Source organism: Panthera pardus, unplaced genomic scaffold, assembly GCF_024362965.1.
Source record: "Panthera pardus isolate Hobbes unplaced genomic scaffold, ASM2436296v1 HiC_scaffold_17, whole genome shotgun sequence".
In the NCBI taxonomy this organism is placed as follows: Eukaryota; Metazoa; Chordata; class Mammalia; order Carnivora; family Felidae; genus Panthera; species Panthera pardus.
The window spans coordinates 77,482,625-77,501,446 of NW_026526732.1; the positions used below are offsets into that span (position 1 = coordinate 77,482,625).

The window sequence follows — 18,822 nt, forward strand, 5'->3', positions numbered from 1 at the left end:
GTGACCATCCAACCTGGTTTGCCCAGGTCTGTCCCATTTAAAGCACCAAAAGTCTCATCTCCTGGAAAACCCCTCAATCCAGGACAAACTGGGAGGATGGTTCCCCTACCTGGAAGGGTGGAATGTGGATTGGGAAGGTGTGATAACATTCTTACAGTATTGAAACAATCAGTGTTGTGGAGTGATTGTCTGTGTGTGTGTTTATCTTTACTTCCTGAGTTTCTGACCTATTCTGGGATCATACCTGAAGTATTTGCTCATTTCTTTGTATATTTGGTTTTCTTCACTTAAAAGGATAAAGAATAAAAGGATACAAAAGAAAAGGTTGAGAACTGTACCCTTTTTTGGATGTTTTTAGTTTTATAGTTCTTTGTGTTACAGTCACTTAGAAAATTTCTATGAAGTGGTCATTTGGATTTATAGCCTAGTGTTTCCCTATAGAAATAGAAAACACTGCTTTTAAAGGAAAATTTAAATCTTGTCATTTTAGATTAGGAGAAAAACAGAAAAAGGAATAGAAACATTTTAAAGAGTAATATAGTATCTAAGACTGTGCAGTATGCTTATATTTTAGGAAATACCAGATATAAAGTCTTGTAAGTTTGTAACTAAAAAAGAAATTGTACTTTAAAAGGAGAAAAGGCTAGGGATGCTTTTTTTTTTTTTTTTTTCATTTTCTTGAAAGTAAAAATGATTTTTTGTTTCATTTCTAGCCTTTATGAAATTCCAGCTGTATCTTCATCATCCTTTTTTGAAGAGTTTGGCAAACTGTTAAGGGAAACAGATGAAACGGACAACATACATGATGTGACATTTCAAGTTGGCAATAGAATCTTCCCTGCACATAAATATATTTTGGCAGTGCATTCTGACTTTTTTCAAAAATTGTTTCTTTCAGATGGGACTACTTTAGACTTTGCAGATGTTTACCGGAAAGATGAAGATTCTGCGGGATGCCATCTCTTTGTGATAGAGAAGGTTCATCCTGACTTGTTTGAGTACCTGTTACAATTTATATACACAGATACTTGTGACTTTTTACTTCATGGCTTCACACCAAGAATAAACTTAAACAAAAAACCAGAAGAATATCAGGGCGCTCTGAATTCTCATTCAAATAAAATGAATTGCCATGAAGATAATCAGAAGTCAGCATTTGAAGTTTACAGAAGTAATCAAGCTCACATAGTTAGTGAAAAGCAGAAAAGCAAACCTAAATCTTCCAATAAAGGGAAAAGTATTGGGGAAGATGATCCTGTAAGAATGTTGCAAAATGTTGCAAAGAAATTTGGTTTCAGTAATTTGAGTAGTAGGTATGGCCTCTCCTTAATATCTATTCTTGAACCTCATTATGTCCTTCTTTTAGAAATTCTTTTTCTTGTCTACTCCTCTTCTCCCCTCCCCCAACTCTCTCCCCAACCCTCCTTTTTAGAGGGAGGTACATGGATATGTTCCTTCTTTCCTTTCTTCTAAAGCTATCTCTGCAGGACTCACTGGATTAAAACATTAAAGGATGAGGATTAAAACATTAAAGGATGAGGAGGCTGTTAGTCGGTTTGAACTCTCTATGGTGTTTGTATAACAGGGATCTGGAATGGTAGGCAGTGTGGTATGCTGGAAAGAGAACTATCTTTTGAACTAGAAATACCTATATGTGCCTCTTTACTATGACTGGCTGGAGCCAAGATTTCTTAGTTTCTTTGAACTTCAGTTTCTCAGTAAAGAAAATGGGGGGGGGGGGTGGATAATTGTGATCTCATGTAGTTTTGTTATATAGCATGTGTAAAATGCCTAAGACAGTATTTGTCATATAAGCCAGATTCTTTGGAATTCTTGTTTTTCTTAAAGTATGTATATTGCTTGTGAAAGTATAACCTTATGTGTGGGGTAGGAGCAGAGGAACAGTGTATATCTTGTTTCCTATATAAAAACACTAATGGGCTTTGTGGTATGATTTTGATATATTTTTTGTCAGTGATGATATTTAATATACAGTTAACCCTTGAGAAACATGGGTTTGACCTGTGCAGATCCACTTGTATTCAGATTTTTTGTGATAAATGCAGTATAGTACTGTAAATGTATTTTCTCTTATGTTTTTCTTAACATTTTCTTTTTTCCACATTATTGCAAGAATATAATATGTATATGAATATAACATACAAACCACAGACATACAAACAGATCTACTCTTTGATACTGGGAACACTTCCAGTCAACAGTAGGCTCTTAGTCATTAAGTTTCTGGGGAGTCAAAGTTATATGCAGATATCACCTCCTTGGAGGGAGTGCTGGTGGTGACTCTAACCCCAGCATTGTTCACAAGTCAACTGTACTTTGAATTGAACTAAAATTGGAAGGAGAATATATGGTACTTTTTTTTTTATCACAGAGTAGGGTTTGTTGAGATACTTTTCTAGGTGATATAAATTATATAATTAGGTTCAGATGTAAGGTACTGTAATTTGCTGGATTTTCGTTTTGGTCCATCAACTTAATTTTTATCTACTCTTTGACAGGTTAGATGGAGTCAGATTTGAAAATGGAAAAATTAATGTTATTGAGAAGAAAACTGGTAACAAATCAAAGCTAAATCAGAAAAAATGGTAAGTTAGGAAATGAAGACAAACTTTTCATCTCTAGATTTTGAACCTAACTATGAAAACAGAGCTCTTCTTACTGACATATGAAACAAAATATGTGAATAGTCTTTAGACTAGTGAATTCAATAGACTAGTGAATTTACTAGTCTTCATTTCTAGAAATATTGGAGAACGGTTAAGGTAAGTGGATAAAATATTAACTTCTCAGTAAGACATTTAAACAGTTTTTTAACAGTTTTTTCATTATAAATGAAAAAAATTTTTATTTTTTCTTGGCCCAAGTTTTGTATTTTTCAATAGGTAGGAAATAGTGTTACCCTAAAACCAAACTAATTATGCCTCTGCATCATTATGATGATTATTTCCTTTAGTATAAGTTTTTTAATAATAAAAAATATTTAGAATATAATTTATTAAAAAGTTTTTGTGAGGCATGTGGGTGGCTTGCTTGGTTAAGCGTCCGACTTCCGCTCAGGTCGTGATCTTGCAGTTCCTGACTTTGAGCCCCACATCAGGCTCGCTCCTGTCAGTCTGTCAGCTCACTTTGGATCCTCTGTTTCCCTCCCGCACCCCTCCCCCACCTGCGCTCTCCCCAAAATACATACATATTAAAACAAAAAGTTTTTGTTTTTAGGTATTTTTACTTTGTAGGTGAAAAGTTCTGGAGAAAGAAACTATGGAGATATCTAGATTGTGCTTAGCAAAGAATAGGTTGTAAAAGGAACTGACTTAAAGACCTTTGATCATGATGTCACTTACTATTATATTATTAAAACTTGGTCTGGCCTGTACCGAAAAAGGAAAATTAGAAGTCTGTTCTTGAATATTTATCTGTATTCAGTTCCCTTTAAATATTCTTTATTATAAGGCCCTTTTTATCTTTCCTCCAGTGGAAGGAGATGAAGTACTTTATTTGTATGTATGCCCTCAAGTTGTTTGTTGTCTGCTATCTTTAATTAAGACAAAATCAAGTTAAGCCAAATCCTATAATAAATTTTCTACTTGCTAAATATGTAAAGAAATCACTCTTGCTTCAATTAAAAAAAATTTTTTTTCAGTTCATTTCTATGTGATGTGACCATGAAATCAGTGGATGGAAAGGAATTTCCTTGTCATAAGTGTGTTCTTTGTGCCAGACTTGGTAAATATACTTTTTATTAGTTCCTGATTTGTTGGTTTTAGTATTGTTTTACTGTTCTAATAGCTTATACTTTTTCTTTTCTCAGAATATTTTCATAGTATGCTGAGTAGCTCATGGATTGAGGTAAGATTTAAGTTGAAAACACATGGCTGGTAATCATACTTTTTAAAATATATTCTATATGTTTAGTATAATATATTAAAGAAATTTAAAATGGGAGCCTGATATTTTAACTTAATTTTATTTTTGTATTAAACTTGATTTATGCTGAAGCCTGCTGGAAAATAGCAGCATTTAGAATTAAAACTTATTGCAGAAAGGCTTCTTAAATCAAAATTTCCCCTTTATTATTTAGACGTGTATTTGGAGTACCAGTGTATTTGGTTTTTGTTTCAATTTTTCTTGCTACTCCATGCTATAAGGCATTTTAAAATTAAACGTATGTCATTTTAGCTTTGTGTTTTATAAATGTTTTTTTGGTTTTTTTTTTTGCATTTGATGTGATTCCTGTTCAGAATTTTCTGTACCAGTCAGAATGTAGTTTTTTGTAGTTTAAAATTAATTATTTTACTTTATTTAGGCTTCCACTTGTACAGCTCTGGAGATGCCAATACATTCTGACATACTGAAAGTTATTTTGGACTACCTCTATACTGATGAAGCTGTGGTTATAAAAGGTATTCATAAGAGGGCATTTTAGATGTTTAAGATATAATTGAATAATGGCAAAATCAACATGAATCTTTAATCTAATTGAAATAAGCCATCAACAGAGGCTTAATTTAGAATAAGCAATAGGGATGATTACTAATAGTAAAGGAGTGGATAAAGAAAATTTTCATTACCTCTGTGAAAATGAGTTCTATAAGAATTATATATAATGGTTGAGATTAGATTGAACAGTTTCATACCCTACTACTTACATGATTGAGATGAGGAACTGATGATATGGAATATGGTTTTGACAAACACTTTACAAAGTTTTTTCTTGTTTGTTTTCCCCCTTGTGATAATATATCTGAGGGAAAAGAACTAGACGAAGAATTGAATCAAAATTTATGAAGAGATTATGTTTATATACTTTGTCAAGCAATACACTGATGTTTTAGTTACAAAGTATTTTTGGTCATAGGTGTGATGGAGTGTTCAGCTGTATGTATATACCACATTTTTTAAAATCCATTCATCCATCAGTGAACATTTAGGCTATTTCTATATCTTTACTGTTATTACTTATGCTGCAGTGAACATGATAATGTCTTCAAGATTCTGATTTCAATTCTTTTGCCTAAATACCCAGAAGTGGGATTGTTGTATCATAAGGTGGTTATATTTTAATTTTTTGAAGAACCTCCATACTGTTTTCCATAGTGGCTATATCATTTTACATTCCTGCTAGTAGTGCACACAAGTGTTCCCTTTTCTCTACATCCTTGCCAGCACTTGTTATCTTTTGTTTTATTGATAATGGCCATTCTAACAGGTGTAAGGGCACCTCTCACTTTTTATACTTTTTATTTGCATTTTTCTGATAATTATTCACATTGAACACCTTTCATGTACTTGCTGGCCATTTGTATGTGTTTTTTGGAGAAATATCTATTTAGCTCTTTTGTCCATTTTTTAGCTGAGTTTATTTGTGGGTTTTTTTTTTTTTTTTGTTTGTTTGTTTTTTGCTATTGAGTTGTAGGAGTTTCTTATATATGTATTTTGGATATTAATCCCTTATCAGATATGGTTTGCAAATATTTTCTCCCCTTTCTGAAGGTTGCCTTTCATTTTGTTGATTGTTTTCAACATTGCTTTGTAGAAGCTTTGTAGTTTCGTGTAATTTCACTTGCTTATTTTGCTTTTATTGTGTGTGGTTTTGATGTCATATCCAAAATATCATTTACAAGACTAGGATCTTTTTCCCTGTTTTCTCCTACGAGTTTTACAGTTTCAGGTGTTAGGTTTAATCTTTAATCCATTTTGAGTTAATTTTTTTATATGGTACGGATCCAGCTTAATTCTCTTGCATTTGCTCATTCAGTTTTCCTAGCACCCTTTATTGAAAAGACTACCCTTTTCCCATTTTGTATTCTTGATACCCTTGTTGAGGATTAATTGACTGTAAAATGAGCGTTTATTTCTGGGCTGCGTGTTGTGTTCCACTGTATTTGATTACTGTAGCTTTGCAACATAATTTGAAGTTAGGAAGTGTGATGCCTCCAGCCTTGTTCATCTTTCTCAAGATTACTCTGTCATTCAGGGTTTTTGTGGTTCCATATAAATTTTAGGATTGCTTTTTCTGTTTTGTGCAAAATGCTGTTGGAATTTTAATAGGATTTTATTGAATCTGTAGATTGTTTTGGATTGAGTGGACATTTTAACAGTATTAATTCTTTCAATCCATGAACATGGGATATCTTTCCATTTATTGTTATCTTTAATTCCTTTCATCAATGTTTTATAGTTTTCAGAGTACAGATCTTTTTCTTTTTTTAAGTTTATTTATTTATTTTGAGAAGGAGAGTGTGCACAAGTGGTGGAGGGAGAGAGAATCCCAAGCAGATGCTCTCCATTGCCATTGCAGAGTCTGACTTAGGGCTCAAACTCACAAACTGTGGGATCATGACCTAAGCTGAAATTAAGAGTTGGATGTTTAAATGATTAAGTCACCCAGGTGCCCCAGAATACAGATCTTTTATCTCCTTGGTTAAGTTTATTCCTAAGTGTTTTATTCTTTTTGATATAATTGTGAAAGGGATTATTAATACTTTTTTGGATAGTTCATTGTACATAGAAAAGCAACTGATTTTTATGTTGCAATTTTTACTCAATTTGTTCATTCTTTTTTTTTAAAGTTTCTATATTTATTTTGAGAGATGCAGGGAGGGAGAAAGTTGGGTGTGGGGGAGGGAATCCCAAGCAGGCTCCACACTGTCAGTGCAGAGCTTGACTTGGGGCTCGAACTCACAAACTGTGAGATCATGACCAGAGCTGGAACCAAGTGGAATGCTTAGCCAACTGAGCCACCCAGGTGCCCCTATTTGTTACTTCTAATAGATTTTTGATGGTGTATTTAGGGTTCTCCAGATATAAGATCTTGTTACCTGCAGAGACAGTTTTACTTCTTCCTTTTCAATTTGGATGATGTTTATTTCATTTTCTTGCTTCATTAGTCTTGCTAAGAATTCCAGTACTATGTTGAATAGGAGTGGCAAGAGTGGGGGTCCTTGTCTTGTTCCTGATCTTAGACAAACAGCTTTCAGATTTTTACTGTTGAGTATGATATTAAACTGTGGATTTGTCACAGATGGTCTTTATTATGTTGAGGTATCTTCCTTCTCTACCTAATTTGTTGAGAGTTTTTATCATGAATGGGTGTTGAATTTTGTCTTCTGCACTTACTGCATGTACTGCAATGATCATATTTTTATTCTTTTGTTTTTTAAGTTTATGTATTTGAGAAAACAAGAATGATGGGGGGTGGGGACAGAGAGAGAGGGAAAGAGAAAATCTCAAGCAGGCTCTGTGCTTTCATTGCAGAGCCTGATGAGGGGCTTGAACTCATGAATTGTGAAATCCTGACCTGAGCAGAAATCAAGAGTTAGACGCTTAACTGACTGAAAATCAGTTTGCCCTGATTTTTATTCCTCTTTGTTACGATAGTATCACATTTGTTGATTTGCATGTATTGAACCATCCTTGCACCAAGCATTAATCCCACTTGATTGTGGTATATGATCTTTTTAACATGCTTTTGAATTTGATTAGTTTCTTATTAAGGATTTTTGCAGCTATGTTCATCAGGGGTGTCGTACTGTGATTTTCTTTTCTTGTAGTGTCCTCGACTCCTTTTGGTATCAGGATAATCCTGGCCTCATAAAATAAGTTTGGAAGTGTTCCCTCTCCTTCAGTTTTTTTTGGACAAGTTTGAGAAAGATTGGTGTTAATTTTTCTTTAAATATTTGGTAGACTTCACCCATGAAGCCATCTGGTCTAGAGCTTTACTTTTGGGAGATTTTTGATTTATGGATTCAGTCTCCTTACTCAGTTATTGACTATTCAGATTTTCTGTTTCCTCATGATTTTGTCTTGGCAGCTTGTATGTTTCTAGGAACTTATCTATTTCTTCTAGGTTATCCATGTGTTAGCTTATAATTATTGACAGTAATCTCTAATGATTTACATTTCTGTGATATCAGTTGTAATATCTTCTCTTTCATTTATGATTTAATTTTTGGAGGGATCATTTTCTCAGTTTACTTAAGGGTTTGTTAATTTTATCTTTTCAAACAACCAGTTCTTAGTTTCATTGATCTTTTTTGTTTTTCTAATGTCTAATTCATTTATTTCTGCTCAGTCTTTATTATTTTTTCCTTCTGACTTTGGGCTGACTTCTTTTTCTAGTTCCTTATTATATAAAACCCTTAAAGTTCTTTCAAGATCTTCTTTTTTTGTTAAGGCATTTATCAGAATTAGAACTTCTTTTGCTGTATCCCATAAGTTTTGGCATGTTGTATTTCCATTTTCATTTGTCTCAAGATATTTTGTACTTCTCTTTGATTTCTTCTTTGAATTACTGTGTTAATTTCCACGTATTTACACATTTCCCTATTTTCCTCTTGTTCTAGTTTATACCACTGTAGTTGGAGAAGATACTTGGTATCATTTCAATTTCTTCAGTTGTTAAGACTTGTTTCATGGCCTAATGTATGACCTGCCCTGAAGAATGGTTTATGTGCACTGAGAAGAATGTGTATTTTGCTGTTGTGAGTGGAATGTTCCATATGTATGTGTTTCATTTGGTCTGTAGTTTTGGTCAAGTCTGATGTTTTCTTGTTGATTTTCTGTCTCCATGATCTATCTGTATTTGAATATGAATATCCATATTGAAGTCCTTTTATTACTGTATTGTTGACTATTTCTGCCTTCATTTTATGTATTTTATATATTTAGGTGCTTCATTGTTGTATACTTGTTGTATGTGTATTTATAGTTCTATCCTATTGATTTATTGATCTCTTTATTATGATATAATAACCTCTTTGTCTCTTCTGTTTCTGACTTGAAGCCTATTTTGTCGGATAGAAGTATAGCCACTCCAGCTCTCCTTTAGTTACCATTTGCATGGGGTATTTTTTTCCATCATTTCACTTTCAGCCTATGTGTGTTCTTACAGGTAAATTGAGTCTCTTATAGGCAGCATAATGTTGAATCTTGTTTCTTTATCCATTCAGCCACTTTGTCTTCTGATTAGAGAATTTAATCCATTTACATTTAAAATAATTATTGATAGGTAAAGATTTAATAATGCCATTTTGTCAGTTTTCTGTTTTGTAGTTCCTTTGTTTCCTTTTTCTCTCTTGTTGTCTTCCTTTGTGATTGAATGATGTTTCGGTAGTGGTATGCTTTGATTCCTTTCTCTGCATTTTTTGTGTATCTGCTCTACGTTTTTCCTTTGTGGTTACCATGAGGCTTACATATATGTAACAGTATACATAAAACAGTCTATTTTAAACTAATCACAGCTTAACTTCCATTGCATACAAAACCTCTACATTTTACTTTTCCCTATTCTGCCATTATTTCTTAAAATATTCTTTAGGTCATACTTTTATCTTGCGACTCCCGTATGTATCTTGATATGCTGGCTGGTGTTTCATAGGTCTCTTTTTTTGTCTCAAAAAATTTTTTTGATGTTTTGTTTGAGTCAGAGAGAAAGCATGAACTGGGAAGGGGCAGAGAGAGAGGGAGACAGGAACCAAAGTGGGCTCTGTGCTGACAGCAGAGAGCCTGATGTGGGGCTTGAACTCAAGAGTAATGAGGTCATGACCTGAGCTGAAGTCAGATGCTTAGCTGACTGAGCCATTCAGGCGTCCCCATAGGTCTCTTATGCCTTATTAATTTTTATTCATTGTTTTTTCTTTCTGTTCTTCAGATTGCTTATTTCAGTTGACCTGTGATTTGTGTCTCTTCATTGATATTCTTGATTTCAAGAGACATTATCCTCATACATCCTTTTAATTTTTTAGACATTTCCTTTAGTTCTTTGTACATATTTAAAATAGCTGATTTAAACTTTAATAATGCAGCATCTTCATTTCCTCAGGGAGAGCTTCTCTTAGTTGCTTTTTTTCCTGTGGATGGGCCGTACTTAACATGTATTTTGCATCTTGCATAATTTTCATAGAAAACTGGACATTTTATTTTATATCTATTTATGTTTTGGGAGAGTGCAAGTGGGGGAGGGGCAGAGAGAGAGGGGGGAGGATCTGAAGTGGGCTGGGCTCTGTGATGACAGGATGACAGTAGCAAGCCCAATGTGGGACTTGAGCTCACAAACTGAAAACTGGACATTTTAAGTAATATGATGTGGTAACTTTTGAAGTCAGATTCTCTTCCCTCCCTGGGGTTTGTTAAAAAGTCTTTGCTGTTTGCTTTTTGACTTTTCTGAACTAATTAATATTGTAAAATCTCTATTCTTTGTCTTGTGTGACCACTGAAGTGTCTACTGGGTTAGCTTAGTGGTCAGCTGATAAGTTAGAAATTTCTTTAAATGCCTAAAACCAATAAATTCCCAGCCTTTGCCATGGAGTTCTTTGTGTGTGTTGGGGCATGCCTTCATTTTTCAGGCAAGCAGTTCATGACTCTGCTTTAGCTCTTATTTTCTGTTTTAGCAGAGCCTCAAGTTCAGCCAGAGGTAAAAATTTAGGACCTTAAGTTTTTCCTTGGCGTGTATACAGTCATCCACATACATGTGGGCTTCTGGTTTCACAGCAATATTTTGGGACTTTTCAAAGCCCCCATGGACATTTGTATTAGTCAACTGGGACAGCCATAACAAAATATGATAGACTGGTGGCTTGAACAACAGAAATTCATTTTTTCATAATTCTGGAGGCTAGAAGTCCCAGATTAGAGTCTGGTAAGGTTGGTTTCTGGTGAGGACTTTCTTCTTGGCTTATTATACATGAATGCCTTCTTATTATGTCCTCACATGGTCTTTCTGTGTGTGTGTTGTGGAGAGAGGGAGGGAGGGAGACAGACAGTTATCTCTTTGGTATCTCTTTTCTTAGAGGGACACTAATCCTGTTGGATCAGGGCCCTACCCTTTATAACTTCACTTACTTTTAATTACTTTCTTAGAGGCCCCATCTCCAAATATAGCCACACTGGAAATTAGGGCTTCAACATGTGAATTTTCAGGGGATACAAACATCTAATCATTAACATCCTTTTCCCTAGCTTTTATTAAAAAAAAAAAATGTTTTTTATCTGCTTCTTGTTTGCTCCATCTATTATCATTGTCTCAGTCAGCTTCAACATTAATTGCAACTGATTGTTTTTAACAAACACCCTGGGGGAAGAGGCTGTTCACACCAGTAAAAGCTTTGAGTCAGGTCAAAATAAAGACAAGCCCTGCCGCACATGTCAAATAATGACTTATCTTTAATAATGTTGCTTTGTAACTCTTCTGTTGTCTTCAGTGGCTTTGGTTGTTTGTTTTCACTGTGATTGCAGGCTTGTTGGTTTTTAAGACTGGAGGAGGGAAGGGGAAGATTTAAATAGAAAAAACTACAGTGCTCCATTGCTCACTGTTCTTACCAAGAGTCAGCCATTTTTCTTGAGTCAATACTCCCTAGATTACTGTTAGCCTTTGGCTAACTTCTAGAATTTTGAAAAAGTTGACAATTTTCCTAGTATCTTCATTGCTTTTGTGGAGAAGAGGAATTCTGGAAGTAGTCCTTAGTTTGCTATTCATAGTGAGTTCACCTCTTCCCTTTTTGTCAAAAATAGTTTTTCGACATTTTTTCTTCTTAATCTGTTTTTCTTCCTATTGTGGTTTTGTTTTGTTTTGTTTTGTTTTGTTTTTGTATTTATGTTATTCTGGCAGTGGCTCAGGGTTACTGCTTTAGGCGTTAATAGTACTCGGGACGAGAAAGATTATTTTAAATAAGGAACTCCTATAATTTAAAAGGAAAATGTACTCTTAGGCTTGCTTGCTTGTTTATTTTGTTCATTTATTTATTTATTTAGAATGTTTATTTATTTTGAGAGAGAGAGCACAAGCAGGGGAGGGGTAGAGAGAGAGGAAGAAAGAGAGAGAACCTCAAGCAGGTCTGCACTGTAAGCGCAGAGCCCGATGTGGGGCTCAAACTCACTAACTGAGATCATGACCTGAGCTGAAATCAAGAGTCGGTTGCTTAACCAACTGAGCCTCCCAGCTCCTTAGGCTTCTTTATTTAAAACAAATATGAGCATCTAAAAGCATTATTCACCCCACTGCCTGTATATACATTTGTTCTTAATGTATATGTTATATGTATTTAACACATATCTACATAATAATTTTGATACTGAGATTTGAATTTTCCCTCTATTTATTAGATTGAGAAATGTTTAATAATATGGGAGATTTTAATAAATCAGTCATTTTAGACTAAATGCTTTATAGACTAAAAAGATCAATTCAAGTTACCCATTTTATGGTCCTAGTATGAACCAAGGCATTTTGGTGTGTTTCTTTACAGCTTTCCACTTAAAAGGTAGAAAAGTCTCACATTATTACTATTTATCATAGTTGCCACTCTTTAGAAAATAGTCATTATAATTCTCATTCTTTGTGTCTTAATTACTTGAACTTTTGTCATAGGTATAATGTACAAAGTAATAGTTTTGCTTGTTTTCTTTCTTTTTTTAGAATCTCAAAATGTGGATTTTATTTGTAGTGTTCTTGTGGTGGCTGATCAGCTTCTCATAACTCGATTGAAAGGGATTTGTGAAGTTGCATTAACCGAGAAACGTAAGTATTTTTGAATTTGAATATTACTATGTTTGCAGGTTGATACAGGATTATTCATTGACTTTTGATGCCATAAATTTACCATTTTACCATATATGGTAAAGTGCACCATTATGTTTTTGAATTATGAAGAATGTTAAAACATTTAAGCTATTTTGTGTAACAATAAGCACATCCATTTTCCAGACATGTTAATATGTGAAAATATGTACATCTGATAATTGAAATATGTAAATTTTTTGAAATGTCATGAAACCTTGAATAATGAAGATGGTATGAAATTTATTTTGAAATTACAAAGATGAAAGTTTGAAAGAATTTAAAAAAAATTTTTTTAATGTTTATTTATTTTTGAGAGAGAGAGCAGGAGTGGGGGAAGGACACAGAGAGAGGGAGACACAAAATACAAAGCAGGCTCTGAGCTGTCAGCACAGAGCCTGACATGGGGCTCAAACTCACGGAGATTATAACCTGAGCCAAAGTCAGACACTTAACCTACTGAGCCACCCAGGTGCCCCTCAAAGAAATTATTCACTCTTGTCCTGGTCTTGGCTGTAAGCCTGTGTTTAGCTATCTGTTACTATTTGCTAGAATTTTTGTTTTAATTTTTTTTTAATGTTTATTTATTTTTGAGAGAGACAGAGACAGAATGCAAGTGGGTTAGGGGCAGAGAGAGAGGGAGACACAGAATCCGAAGCAAGCTCCAGGCTCTGAGCTGTCAGCACAGAGCCCGACGTGGGGCTTGAACCCACGAACCATGAGATCATGACCTGAGCCAAAGCCAGACGCTCCACTGACCAAGCCACCCAGGCGCCCCCTTGCTAGAATTTTTATATAATCATCTTATTTATATATTTGATCAAAACTTATCTCTTTTCCCTTAAACTCTTATTTCTGTCTCTGTTCGTTACTTCATTTAATAAATAATTCATTATTTCAGTTCATTGCATGGCTGTCTTTTTGAACATTGAAATTTTGAAACCCAAAGCTATTTTTTATATTGTTTTTGTTCTTTACGTCCAAATTTTTCCAGTTGTCAGAACTGATGCATCTTAACTATATTTATTAATCATATTTCCCCCTACCTTTTTATTCTGTGTCTATGCTAGTTCAGGTAACTGTTATACATCCCTTCTGTGTAGTGTTACTGTAATGTTTTAAGTCCTCTTTCTGTCTACTTTCTTTAATTTTTCTGTTGGGAGTAATCGTGTCTTCGTGTTTAGGTATTTTTAATTGCTTACTCTAGGATAAAGGTTAGATTTTCTTAGCCTGATATAAAAGTTTCTAATTTTATCTTTGTTAATCTTTGTTCATCTTCATTGTCACATTGTCATACTTTAGGAAGTATGAAAGGATTTCCTGTCAGAATTTTCTAATTTTTTCTTGCTGATAGTTTGTCTTAGTTCTGGTGTCTTATATAGTTACTTTTCTTGAGCTTTGTGGAGAGACTTCTCCTAGGTTATCAAAAAAAAACAAAAAACCCCAACATCTCTAATCTTTTAAGCTACAAAATGGAAATATATTAAAATAAAGGATACAACATACTACAGGAATAAAGTATACGTATTGGAAGGGCTCCTGGGTGGCTTAGTCAGTTAAATGGCTGACTTTGGCTCAAGTCATGATCTCATGGTTTTTGAATTTGAGCCCTGCATCAGGCTCTGTGCTGTGCTGGCAGCTGAGAGCCTGGAGCCTACTTCAGATTCGTGTCTCCCCTGCTCACGCGCTCACGCGCGCAGCGCTCTCTCTCTCTCTCTCTCTCTCAAAAATAAATAAACATTAAAAATAAAAAGTATACATATTGGAGATATTTTTAGTTGTTCAGTTGACTTTCCTGGCATTCCTTGGATATTCTTTTTCGGTCCATGCTACACAGCTTCCTTATTAATGAATATCTTGATCTTCCTAGAACTTAGCAAGAGAAGAGTTCAACAGAAGTTTGATCTCTTATTATTGGGTAATCCTTGTTCTCAACTGAACAACTGTAAAGTTTTTATATGATCCATTTTTTTGTGTGTGAAATGGGAGAGTTTGGGTTCATATTAGGTTTGGTTAGGAGCGAAGCAAAAACCATTATTGACTGCAATTACACCTTTTGACAGAATTAGAAGGAAGAAAAAAAACATAGGGTAAGCCAGGTGTAGAAAATAGTTATGTTCCTCTCTTGGTTTGGACTCATAGTAAATAAAGAATGAAGGGGTTTGGAAAGCCAAAGTCATTTACTAGGTGAGTAGAATATTCTGAGATAGTCTCTAGCAAAATAGGACACTTCATGCATAAAGTTACTAGGATTGTAATAAAATCCAGAATCTTTTGTACAGTTATACCAGATTCTGTACTGGCCATGAATATTGATATAGTAATATTTAAATGTGAATATTTTCCAAATATATAGTGTGTATATGTGTTTATGTAAATATGCCCACATAAATTTTGATGGATTACTCAATGTAAATATATTTTATAGAATGATTTTGTCAGTTTCTCTTAGTCTTTTTTTTAAATTACCCTTAACGTTACTCTTGACGTTTTTTATTTTTTATTTTTTAAAATAGTTTATTTTTTAATTGTAAGTAATCTCTGTGCCGTTGGGCTCAAATTCACCACCCCAGGATCAAGAGTTGCAGGTTCTACCAACTGAGCTACCCAGGCACCCCTGGTTTCTCTTAATCTTAAGATCTTCTTAGTTTTATAGAAAAGAGACTGTTCTGTCTATATAAATGAAAAGGAAGGTTTATTTGTGAAAGTTAAAACTATTCTAAAATCCTTAGATAGAAAATTGTCAATTTTTAGGTGACACATATCATCTCTATTTTCTTTTGGTGTGTTTATTTTGCCTCATAACCAATCATTTAAAATACTTTGGCACATGGGGATGAAAAGTGCATTCTATATTTGCCCTACTATAGTTATTTTGGCAAGAAAGTACTTTCAGTTTTCCTTGTTCAAACCTGACAACTTTAAAAATAAGTATGTATTATTTGCTGTAGTAACATGGCTTTTGTCTCACTTTGTCTTTTCTTTGTAGTTACCCTTAAGAATGCTGCTATGTTACTGGAATTTGCAGCAATGTACAATGCTGAACAATTGAAACTGTCTTGTTTACAGTTTATAGGACTGAATATGGCCGCTTTACTTGAAGCAAGGTACGTTGGGTGCATACATTGTATGACTGTTGCAAAAGCAATTATTTATACATAATAGCAGACATGTTAGCAATTTAAAAGAATAGTGACAAATTACAGCTTTGTAGAAAAAAATGTAAGGGGATTCAATCATTCCATCAATATTTGAGTGCTTGCTTGATATATGCCAGCCACAGCTAAGCTACAAGAGTGAACAAAATAAGTAAAATTCTTGCCCTCAATGGAAAGCATACATTTTTGTTGGAAATTTGTGGGGAAAAAAATTACAAGTATGTTCTTTATATCTAAGCATTCCACTATTTTTAGTAGTGGAATTATTTGGTGAAATAAATTTGCAGATTTATTTTTTAATATAAGGTCTAATTTTTATTACTATAAAGTTGGTGGTGAGAAAATGAGTGTTTTGGTGAACATAGAAGTTTTAGAGTTCCACATGTCAGTTTGCACTTTTGAAGCTTCAGTATTTTGTTTTGGATATAATAATGATAACTAATACTATGTGCCAGGCAGCATTCTAAAAGTGTTATATAGATCTCAGTTGATTTTCCTGTAAACCTTATGATGACATAGATTCTGTTTATGTCCTCATATTATAGATGAGAAAACCCAGGGACACTTTTTTTTCAAAGAATCAAAATTTTGATCTGCATAATTTATTATATATGGTAATAGGTTTTTCACATCTCAGCTTTCAAAGTCAGGATGGTCTTTAATGAAACGAACTCTAAAATATGAAATAAAAGTGCTCTACTTTTTAGAGGTGAATCACTGATTCTTAATAATTGCTATGTAGGATTCAATTCACAGGAAATTCTTTTGGCAGTATAATGCTTTGTTATTTTGTGAAAATGCTTTTCAAGTGCATATTAATGTTATGGGATATTAGTATGATTTTAAAATGCCTCTGGTATTTTGGTATCAGAATCTCGCTAGGGTTTCAGAATAAATTTCTTTGCTGACATCACATTAATGATTTTAATCAAAGCAATTTTTTTTTTTTACTTTGCTTTGCCAAACTAAGCTCATTCATTTGTCAGATAAGAATCAACCAAAATGCAAAACAAGCACTGGATCTACTTAAAATATGATACTGGGGGGGGCGCCTGGGTGGCTTGGTTGGTTAAGCATCCGACTTCGGCTCAGGTCATGATCTCACGGTCCGTGAGTTCGAGCCCCGCTTGGGCTCTGTGCTGACAGCTCAGAGCCTGGAGCCTGTTTCAGATTCTGTGTCTCCCTCTCTCTCTGCCCCTCCCCTGTTCATGCTCTGTCTCTCTCTGTCTCAAAAATAAATAAACATTAAAAAAAATTTTTTTTTTAAATAAAAAAAAATATGATATTGGAAAATGATGTGTGTCACTACCATTGTTCAATAGTTACGTTGTGACAGGTGTCAGATGAACCATTAAGAATGGGACGTGCGCTGTGGTGATGTCTCTACTTGTATAATTTTACATGAGTAGACATGCATAACTTGAATTAAAACAAAGATTTGTACAAATTTAACCATTCCTAGACAACTATTTGTTTGCTGGGAGTATAAATAAATATGTATAAAGATATTAAAAAAGGAGAGCTGCACCAAAATTGATATAACATACAGGTTAATTATCCTCAAAATGTTAAAAACTGGTATGGTACAGATTTAAATATCCAAATTGTTTTGCACTCATAAAAATAGTTTAACATATATTTTAGAATGTAAACTTTAAGTTTTTACTCATGCCTTAAAAGTATCTCTTTGGAATTGGAGAGTTCCCTGAAATCTACTTTGAATACAACTGATGTAGTCCAAACATTTTATACATCATGAACATACTAAAGTCCAGAGAGATAAAGTTAGTTGCTCAAAGTCATGCAGGTAATTGCTAGCAGTGATAGCTGTAGATAGAATTCAGGTATCATGACAGGCCATTGTTCTATCACTATAATACTTTAGGAACTAAAGATTACAGATGTGGAAAATGAATACAGGTGGTCCCTGACTTACCATGGTTTGACTTAGGATTTTCCGACTTTACAGTAGTGTGAAAGTGATACACATTCAGTAGAAACTGTACTTTGAACTTTGAATTTTGATCTTTTCCGCATACTAGTGAAAAGTATAAGTGATCCTGGTGATCATTTACGGTGATCCTGGGCAGTGGCAGTGAGCCGCAGCTCCCAGTGACACACAGGGTTTTCAAGGGTGTAAACAACTGACACACTTATTTTTTACTTTCATATAGTAATAAATTACATGAGGTAGTTAACACTTTGTTTTAAAATAGGCTTTGTATTAGATGATTTTGCTCACTCAAGGCTAATGTAAGTGTTCTGAGCACGTTTAAGGTAGTTTAGGCTAAGCTGTTCAGTAAATAGGTATATTAAATGTATTTTTGACCTAAGAGATTTTCAACTTAAGAGATTTATTGGGATGTTGAGGAAGAACTATATTTACAATTTTGCTATGATATAAGTGATATAAAAATCTTTTCTAAGGGTTTGATTTTACTGAAGATGTTTGTGTATGTATCTTCCTGTTTATTTGAAATATATAACTATACATACTTTCAAAAAGAATTTGTAGCATATTGATGGCATATTGATGATTTTAAAAATAATGTACTTATTCAGCAGTGTAAAGTGTCTCAACAGATTTGAAAATCTTGGTAGGTATTAAGTTACTTAAGCCTTAAAATAGAATTTTGTATCTTATTTTTTAGGTCTCTTGATGTTTTAAGTGATGGTGTTTTGAAGGATCTTTCTGTGTTTTATAGAAAAATGGTAAGGTTTATGTTTTTTCAATAATATAATCAAATTAAAGTAGTATATTAGATCAGACTTCTCACTGAAATAATTTCCTAATAAATTCTAATACATTAGGATATTTTAAAAATGAAGACATAGGGTTTTTGTTTGTTTTTTTTATAGATTCCACAGGTTAGTATGATAATCATAATTGAAAGTATTTAATGATTAATAACTTTTAATTCCTTTATAAATGAAAATTATTGAAGACTTTTCAAGTCTTTCATTACTTGTTAATTTACTAAACATCAGGACAGTACAAAAACATGGATTCATATTATCCCCCAAATTGGATTAATTTGTATTTAATAATGAGTTTTTATGGAAAGTGTTTTTTGATATTTTTTGGAATAA

At 33.6% G+C, this 18,822-nt stretch overlaps 1 protein-coding gene across 4 annotated transcripts in view; it reads left to right on the forward strand.

The window, feature by feature from the left end:
- The window catches only part of IBTK (inhibitor of Bruton tyrosine kinase), a 90,793-nt gene that overhangs the window by 37,587 nt on the left and 34,384 nt on the right, over positions 1-18,822 (forward strand). For all 4 annotated transcript variants that reach the window (XM_019442723.2, XM_019442725.2, XM_019442724.2 and 1 more), the window contains exons 12-19: positions 714-1,313; positions 2,520-2,606; positions 3,662-3,744; positions 3,830-3,867; positions 4,325-4,421; positions 12,434-12,535; positions 15,564-15,681; positions 18,384-18,444. In XM_019442723.2, the coding sequence (XP_019298268.2) occupies positions 714-1,313; positions 2,520-2,606; positions 3,662-3,744; positions 3,830-3,867; positions 4,325-4,421; positions 12,434-12,535; positions 15,564-15,681; positions 18,384-18,444 (1,186 nt within the window). The remainder of the gene's footprint in view (positions 1-713; positions 1,314-2,519; positions 2,607-3,661; positions 3,745-3,829; positions 3,868-4,324; positions 4,422-12,433; positions 12,536-15,563; positions 15,682-18,383; positions 18,445-18,822) is intronic.